We start from the raw sequence: 8800 nt of genomic DNA on the forward strand, positions 1-8800 counted from the left end.
TTTTTACTCGAGATCGTTACAAGCTGAGCATGAGTCATGTTTTACAGCTCGATCATGAGCTTCACTCAGTTTGAGCTCGCTTGAATTTTCATATGAATTGAGCTGAGCCAACTTCAACTCGCTCGAGCTCGACTCGTTTGCAGCCCTAATTGCGACAAGAGCTGATAAGTGCTTTCACAACTGCTATAGTTCTAAACCATTTTTGTATTTTATGGTATTATATTCTTGAAAAGAATCCTGTTATTTAGTGTTGTTCACCCAAAGCAGACATCATATCCTATGTTTCAAACTAGCATCCAATTTTTTCCCTCAATTGATCCATCAATTTTTTTTCTCCCGTTGTAACGCACGGGTCCTTTTGCTAGTTATTCTTAATAGAGTTGACGAAACAAAATCAAACTTATAACGGCTGACAAAGCAAAATCATAATTTTGAAATACGCTTCAAATTCGTCGAATTCAAAAAGTAACGAGGCATCACGGCTAGGTACAATAAACACACTGCTTTGCCATTTTGTTTCTCCGTCTCTCCCCCGAGCCCCAAACAGGACCGCGTCAGACCACCAACCCGACAACCAGCTACAGTCCCACGCGCACGCTCCGATCCGGCCTCCCGCCTCGACCCCGATGAGCACCGCCTCCGCCGACGTCGGGGACGCCGGCGATGGCGCCTCCTCTGCCGCCACAGCGCCCGCTGGCAGGAGGATCCCGCCGGCCTCGTCCATGCCGTGGGTCCGCAACCTCCGCCGCTTCGTCGGCACGGGCGCCGGCCTCGGATCCGAGGCCCTTATGGGTCAGTGCCCCTTCCCTCCCCGCCCACCACCCTTGCGGAGTTGTAGTGCTAGGCTAGGCTAGGCATGGTTGGAATTTCGCCGTTCGTCTTCGGGAATGGCGGTAGGATTAGGGTTTACTGGGTCTCGTTCGAAATGGCTATGAGATTGGGTGAGGTTATGGTGCCGGGTGTTAGAGGCTGGCGTTCGCGTGAGCGAGGTGAGATTACCGTGCCTCAGGTTGTGGGATGTAGTAATGCGGCCGTCATACGTGAAAGAGTGGTCGCCCATGACCTGCAACCGGTGATTTGGGTTGAGAGGGGAAGGCATTCCCTCAGAAAACCAGGAGGCCTTCTCCGACTGCATTTTCCATAAGAGACCCACTGGATACGGAGGTACTACCTCTGTAACTAAATATAAGACGTTTTTGCAGTTCAATTTAGTTACAGAGGTAGTATATGTTATGGTTTAAGAAGGTAACACCATAACAGACTCTAGTCGTGTGCTCTTGCAGGTTGCTATTTTACTCGTTAGTTGATCTGACTCTGTTGTTACTGGGCATCAGGGCAGCTCCTGATTAGTTTGGCCACTTCTGTTGTTCAACATTTGCATTTTCCATGTGGCATCACTGATCTGTTTGAACTTGCAGAATTGGAAACGAAAAGGATATTGCTTGAGATTTTTAAGGAGCGGCAGCGAAAGAGCGCTGAAGCTGGTTCCATCCCAAGTTTTTACAAGAAGGTGAAGCAACTTGGTTTACTTACTTGGATACAGGAGCTCTTGTTCTGATATTCCATGATAAAACTTGCCGTCTATCTAAATAAAATATGTAATTGTGCTAGTTGCTTTTATCAGAGATAATAAGTAGCAATGCCAGCCATTTTGGATTTCACATTGCATCACGGGACTATGCGACTTGTCAATATTTGATGATACTAATGTTTCCTTTTTTGTACAGAAACCTGAAGATGGATCTATTAGCAATAGAGTCCAGAGGTTGGCCAAGTACAGATTTCTAAAGGTAATTGAGCTTGAGCTGGCTGCTTGGGCATTTAACCACCTTATGATTTAGGCCTTACGAGAGCTATTGCAAACAAATTGCAGAAACAATCAGAACTTCTACTTAATGCTGATGATCTCGATGCCATGTGGGTTTGTCTCAGAGAAAATTGTGTTATTGACGATGCTACTGGTGCTGAAAAGGTAAGGTCATAGCTTGGTGTCCGTATTTTATACCGCATGCAGATATATTCAATTTTGCGCTATTGACTTGCTTCCCCTAATGTTGTCTGACTTCCTTGGATATCCATACTATGATATATACAGTGAGCACTGCTAAAATGGAAATATTTTTCTCGTTTTGTGTCTAACAGCTGTCATTATTTATAGTTTCTCCATGTTTGAATTTCTGTGCATATATAATATATTCAATGACATTATTGTACATCCATCTGTGTTCATTCTAATGTTCATGTTATTATACTTCTCATTCAATTCTTTTTTCTGGAGCACTGCAGATGAATTATGAAGATTTCTGCCATATTGCCACAGTGTGCACAGAGCAAATTGGCCAGAAATGCAAACGCTTCTTTAGCCCTTCGAACTTTATGAAGTTCGAGAAGGATGATTCTGGGAGAATTGCAATCTTACCATTCTATCTTTATGTTATGCGAACAGTAAGTTATTTTGTTAACTCTAGCAGTTTGATTTGTATGAGTATGTTGTGCTTCATTTTTAGGCTTTTAGTTGTAATGAACTATATGCAACAAAAGCCTACACTGAAATTTTTCCTTCCATTCTTACCCGATTAAGATTTTGGTGCATAATGTAACTACGTAAGTGGCACTCAACAATTGCTCCATCTGTTTGTAGTTCATTGCCATGCCATTTTTGTTGAGTTTGTTAAGAATTAGGAGGTATTTCCTTGTCTTTATAGAGAAACAACTGTCAATAGTACTGGTATTTTCAGAACACAAGAACCTGAAATAGGTAATGGCATAATGCACCAAAACAAGCTAAAAACAATCACCTTATACCAGATTGAGAATCATGCAAGACTGGACCGCTAGATAGTAATATAAATATATAATATCACAAGTTTGAACTCTCAGCAGCCACTTATGTTGAAATGAGCTGTTTTTATGTATCACTTTGCTAACTGTTTCTACTTTCAGGTTTCTCTTACTCAAGCAAGAATTGATATGAGTGAACTTGATGAGGATTCTGATGGTTTCCTTCAACCTCATGTATGGACTTCCCAACACATGTTAATGAAATTTCATACCTTAGAAGTATGTCACATTCTTTAATTTTATTTGCAGGAAATGGAAGCATACATCAGAGGACTTATTCCCAATTTGGCACAACTGCGTGACATGCCATCAGCCTTTGTTCAAATGTACTGCCGCATAGCTGCACGGAAGTTCTTTTTCTTCTGTGATCCACACAGACGAGGTACAAAACTGGACTTTTAATACAGTGGAATTGACATGCAAATTGTTCTTTATGCAAGGAATTGTCTTTCATAATCGTCTGCTTTTCAGGGAAAGCATGCATAAAGAAAGTATTGTTGAGCAATTGTCTTCAAGAGCTAATGGAATTGCATCAGGTAATAGCTATATGGATCACATGCTTTGGTGTGCAAATTTGGTCATCTTGTACTTTAGTGTATGATTGCACTATACAATATATTCTGGACTGTTGTTCCCTGTTGGTTCTCATCAACTTTATTTTCAGGAGAGTGAGGAAGAGGTAACGGATACCGAGCAGGCTGAAAATTGGTTTTCCTTGACTTCAGCTCAGCGCATATGTGGTATGTTAGCTGCCCTCATTTTTCTTTTGCCATTGAGGTCATTTTCTTGCACCAAGTTACATTGTTTTTCATTCCCGTGCAGTATATACTCTATTTAATTGGTATGCTATTGTCATCCCTCTGCAGATATGTTCCTTGCACTAGACAAAGATACAAATGGCACACTGAGCAAACAAGAGCTGAAGGAATATGCTGATGGCACACTAACAGAAATCTTCGTCGAAAGAGGTTAAAATCTGCTCTCTGCTCTGCTTTCATTATTTCTTCTAAAGCACCTTAACCAAATGGGGAACATAAACTCTTAGCATGCTACTCCAAATCTTCAATGTTCTAATGCTCTTAATACACAGATCATTGATGTCTTCTTATAGTCTTCAGTAATGTATACAGAATAACAATGCAGTTCTACTTTTCAGTTTTTGATGAACATGTACGCCGAAGCAAAGTTGGAGGTGGCAACAGTCGTGAGATGGATTTTGAGAGCTTTCTCGACTTTGTTTTGGCCCTAGAGAACAAAGACACCCCTGAAGGGCTGACATACTTATTTAGATGCCTTGATCTCAACGGAAGGGGATTCCTGACAACTGCTGATATTCATACTCTATTTAGGTATGTATGGGATAGTTTGTAATATGACTGTAGTTTATATGGTGATGGTAGCTATTTTTTCTACAGTTATTTTGGTGTTAACCTACCTATATTTTGTTCATGGATGTACTGATGCAACCCCCTTCATTCCCCACTTTACTTTGTCATGCATATTCCATTTAGCTGAAAATATCTGCCTGGCAAAGGGAGCCGAAGTAGGAGAAACATATGGTTATTCATAATCATTATAGGAGTAATTACCTGTTGTCCGCACAAGACATAGCACCATTCTCTTCAAAGTTGAGAACAACCTTGATAAATCTTGACCAGCCTTTTGTTAATCTCTTCCTCAATAACTTTATATCATAGTGTGTATTAAATAATACTCCCTCCGTTCCTAAATACTTGTCTTTCTAGACATTTCAAATGACTACTACATACGGATGTATGTAGACATATTTTAGAGTGTAGATTCACTCATTTTGCTCCGTATGTAGTCACTTGTTGAAATGCCTAGAAAGACAAGTATTTAGGAACGGAGGGAGTAACTGGCAGTAATTTATTCGGAAGGAAAACCGTATTCAATGATGCCCTTGTGTCTAATGCTTGGTCCTATTTATAGTGCATAGGCTTTCCCGTGAAATCCTGTTTTCTGAACAGGGGTTCAAACAATTCTGTACTTATTCGTTTCACCAAATTGGGCCTTAAAAGAGTGTTCTTCATGTTCTGGGAAACAAATTATATTCTGGAAGAAAAGAAAGGAGGATGTGAGAGTTAGCATTCCTGCCTGATACCATCTTCCTAGATTTAGTCTGCCATGTTTATGTGCTTGCTGAACTTCCGGACTGTTCTGCTGGCCTCAACAGGCAGGACATCATTGTTTTAATACTTTTTAATATGGATCGGAGGGAGTACCTTTTTTACACTCTCAAGTTCCCTATCTCTTTGTACTAATCAGTTGCACTATGTTAGGTATGAAACCTGAAGTGAGTAAGTCATTTGCAGTAGTATCCATGAACCTGGAACTAAACTTGGGGTTGGGCCGTGGTACTCTAAAGCAGGTTTTGGGCACCACCTAGGTGCATCCACACCCTATACTTAAGCATCTGGAATGTAGTGTAAAGCTGCATGAATAGGGAACTTTACTAGGAGACTCCCGCAGTTCCTTCCTTGTATAGTTTGATTAACTGCACAATCATCTAACAACCATTTGCATATTTTTTTATTAGGAATCACAGTTCACAGTGTCAGTTATTAAGAGAGAAACAGTCATACATGAGAGATGTTATGCTATAGATTTTATGTCAAATCTTTGAAGTTATAATCCAAGGCATATTCTGCCACTAGTCTTACACGAGATGCGATTGCAGGAATATTAATGTGACCAAAATTTTAATGGCTGTGGCCCTCTCACAATACCTACAGGCTAAAATATTAATGCGATGCCAATTGTGAAATCAGAATGTGTTGAATAAACACCTTATATTTGGTATCATAGTTGTGTCATTTCTTAGTAATCTTTGATTGCTTTTCTAATCCAAAAATCACATTGGAAAATTTCTCTCTATTGACCTCATGACAACCGAGCAGCCATTTTGTCTCATGCAATGGTGTAATTGTTTACAGAGATGTGCACCAGAAGTGGATCGAGGGGGGGAACTACGAGCTTTGCATCGAAGACGTAAGGGATGAAATCTGGGACATGGTGAAACCAGCTGACCCTCTCAGGATCGCACTCGCGGATCTCCTTTCCTGCAAGCAAGGCGGGACTATTGCCAGCATGCTTATAGATGTCCGAGGCTTCTGGGCCCACGACAACAGAGAGAACCTCCTCCAGGAAGAGGAGGAGCAAGTGGAAGAGGCTTGAGTGCCAGGCAACAAACTATGGTGCTCCGCTGTCTCAGCACTGGTGCAGCCAGCATGTGCTCCCTGCCTGCGTTATTGTAGTTTACGTAGTTGTATTAGGCCTGTTGTATAACTTGTGTAAGTGTGCCATTTGTGTGAGTGGGTTAAATCCGAGTGATTACGAGTTTGTAAGTGTGGCGTGGTGGTGCAGGCTAACTGTGTATCATTCTCAGGGCTTGTTTGAACGGTGAAAGCCTCAGTATGTGAAGTATTTACTTGAACGCTCTGGCAAATTATACAGTGCGTGTATTTTCTGTTTCTCCCACCGATTTGTAACTGCAGAACCTATGCGCTCCCTTATGGATGCGATCTATTTGTACCTGATCAATTTGCCGATGTTTTTTTTTTCAACGGAGGCAAAAGCTTTGCCTCATCCATTAAATAAGAGAGAATACAGTTACTCGCGTGCAATAAAAGACCCTGGTTTGCTCCAGCAATGACCCAAAGATTTGCCTCGGTGAAGATGTACGAAAGCAAAATTGGCGGTGGGGACACTCTTATTATGCTTAAAAACCCTTATGTTTCGCTTGTTCCAAACTGTTCAAGAGACTAGCATGGTGATGAAGGCCTTGGCTTGTCGATTTGGCGCGCCATCGGCACAAGTGCTTGCCCACCACTCTTCAACCGTGTTGAACAAGGGCCACACAGAAATGTCGAGCCCGAGCATGGGGAATTTCCCAATGACCAAAGACAGGCGCCGGGTGTAGCGGCACTTGTAGAAGAGATGGGGTCCGCATTCTTGCACACTCTTGCAAAGAGGGCAAACATCACAATTTGGCCACCCTCACTTTGCCAATCTGTCTGCTGTCCAGATTCTATCTTGAAGGGCCAGCCAAGCATTTTTTTTCCTTTTGGAGGTGCTCATCCTATACATGGGCGAAAGAACCATCCCTAGGAATTGCACTTTGTATGCGGATGCCGCCGAGTACTGCCCACTGCTCGTATGCTTCCAAATGATTTCATTCTCTGTGAGCTCGTCAAGGTGGGCCTCATTTAGTAGCATCCAAAGAGCGAAGAATTGCGTGATGTGCTCGGCGGTGACGTTGATGGGGGTTTTGATCTTGAGGATCCACGCATTGTGCTTGAGGGCCTCCCTGACCTTCCAAAATTTTCTCTTGGAAGCTTCATAAGTGAGCGGGGCGATGTCTTTTGGCGTACGCCCAAGAAGCCAAGGAGAACCCCAAAAGGGGGTCCTCATGCCGTTACCAACGGTGATGGTGGTGGAAGCATAGAAAAAGTTGAGGTCCTCCGCATCGCAGGGGTTTCCCATCCCCACCCACATCTTGGTGGTTCTTTCCATTCATACCACGCCCAGCGTAACCGGAGAGCCCTTGTAAACTTGGCGGTGTTGAGGACCTCGAGCCCTCCATACGGAAGTGTCCGGCAAACTTTCTCCCAATTCACCTTGCATTTAGCTCCCGATGTCTTGTCCGAATCGGACCATAGGAAAGCTCGTTCGAGCTTGTTGATGTTGTGGAGGATGGTTGGCGGCATGACCAATGGGGTGGTGGGGTAGACCACTTGGGGCTGTTCGCCCGATGGTGGTGATTTTTCGGCCATCATACGTTGGCAACTTGCTTGCCACTTTGTCCACAAGAAATTGAAGGTCCAACAATTTTAGCTTCCACGCGAAGAGGGGGAGTCCCAAGTATCGCGAAGGAAAAGACGCCCGTGCAGCCGGCAAGCTTTGAGTTAGGTGACCCAAATCGAGGTGGTTGCAACAAATGGGCACCACCAAGCTCTCTTGGAAATTGGTGCAAAGGCCCGTGACTTCCCCAAAACCCCTCAAAATGCTTGCAAAGTTATCAACATCCTACTTGGCCAGGGTCAGGAAGACAATCGCGTTGTTCGCCTAAAGAGAGGTCCTCATCATGGCCCCCTTCCCTAGATATTATGGAGGAGCCCCTTTTTTGTTACCACATCTAGAATTTTTTTGAAGCGGGTCCATGGCGATGACAAAGAGAAGCGGGGATCCCTGCCGAAGTCCCTGCCTATGCTTTATTGGACAACCGGCAATACCATTCAGGATGATCCTCGAGGATGAAGAGCTAAGGAGGGCCGCGACCCAATCCCTGAATTTACTTGAAATCCTCGCTGTTGGAGGAGATCAAGCAAGTACTCCCACTTCACGGAGTTGAAGGCCTTGCGGATATTGAGCTTGAAGAGGAGGGATGGGGCCTTCCTCTTGTGAAGGCGCCGAGCAAGATTGCGGACATACAAAAAAATTTCATGAATGCTTCTTGTTTTGATGAAGGTGCTTTAGGCGTTAGAGACGAGATTTGTTGGTGAACGTAGCAGAATTTTAAAATTTTCTACGCATCACCAAGATCAATCTATGGAGTCATCTAGCAACGAGGGAGAGAGGAGTGCATCTACATACCCTTGTAGATCACGAGCGGAAGCATTCAAGAGAACGGGGTTGATGGAGTCGTACTCGACGTGATCCAAATCACCGGAGATCCTAGCGCCGAACGGACGGCACCTCCGCGTTCAACACACGTACGGTCAGCGTAACGTCTCCTCCTTCTTGATCCAGCAAGGGGGAAGGAGAGGTTGAGGAAGATGGCTCCAGCAGAAGCACGACGGCGTGGTGGTGATGGAGCTGCAGTACTCCGGCAGGGCTTCGCCAAGCTCTATGGAGGAGGAGGAGGTGTTGGAGAGGGAGAGGGAGGCACCAAAGGCAAAGGTAAGAGGTCCTCCATCCCCCCACTATATATAGGGGGGCC

General features: G+C 43.9%; 1 protein-coding gene and 1 non-coding gene across 2 annotated transcripts; both read left to right on the forward strand.

Moving 5' to 3' along the window:
* The first annotated feature begins 516 nt into the window (after positions 1-516).
* On the forward strand, positions 517-6334 carry LOC125550411 (probable serine/threonine-protein phosphatase 2A regulatory subunit B'' subunit TON2). The gene is made up of 12 exons (XM_048713405.1): positions 517-792; positions 1419-1510; positions 1728-1790; positions 1874-1972; positions 2287-2445; positions 2944-3015; positions 3091-3223; positions 3313-3377; positions 3506-3581; positions 3708-3809; positions 3998-4190; positions 5796-6334. Exons 1-12 carry the CDS (start codon positions 627-629, stop codon positions 6034-6036), a joined length of 1461 nt encoding a protein of 486 aa, XP_048569362.1. The 5' UTR covers positions 517-626; the 3' UTR covers positions 6037-6334.
* On the forward strand, positions 4928-5048 carry LOC125533369. The gene has a single exon (XR_007294250.1). It is a non-coding gene; the product is annotated as a small nucleolar RNA snoR104 (small nucleolar RNA).
* Positions 6335-8800: the final 2466 nt, after the last annotated feature.

The sequence above is a fragment of the Triticum urartu genome, chromosome 1 (genome assembly GCF_003073215.2).
Source record: "Triticum urartu cultivar G1812 chromosome 1, Tu2.1, whole genome shotgun sequence".
Classification (NCBI taxonomy): Eukaryota; Viridiplantae; Streptophyta; class Magnoliopsida; order Poales; family Poaceae; genus Triticum; species Triticum urartu.

Coding starts and splice junctions, on each gene's coding strand:
- LOC125550411 (XM_048713405.1), top strand. CDS start 627: ATGAGCACCGCCTCCGCCGACGTCGGGGACGCCGGCGATGGCGCCTCC. Junction 3,224..3,312: donor CTGTGATCCACACAGACGAG/GTACAAAACTGG, acceptor TCTGCTTTTCAG/GGAAAGCATGCATAAAGAAA. Junction 3,582..3,707: donor TTCAGCTCAGCGCATATGTG/GTATGTTAGCTG, acceptor ATCCCTCTGCAG/ATATGTTCCTTGCACTAGAC.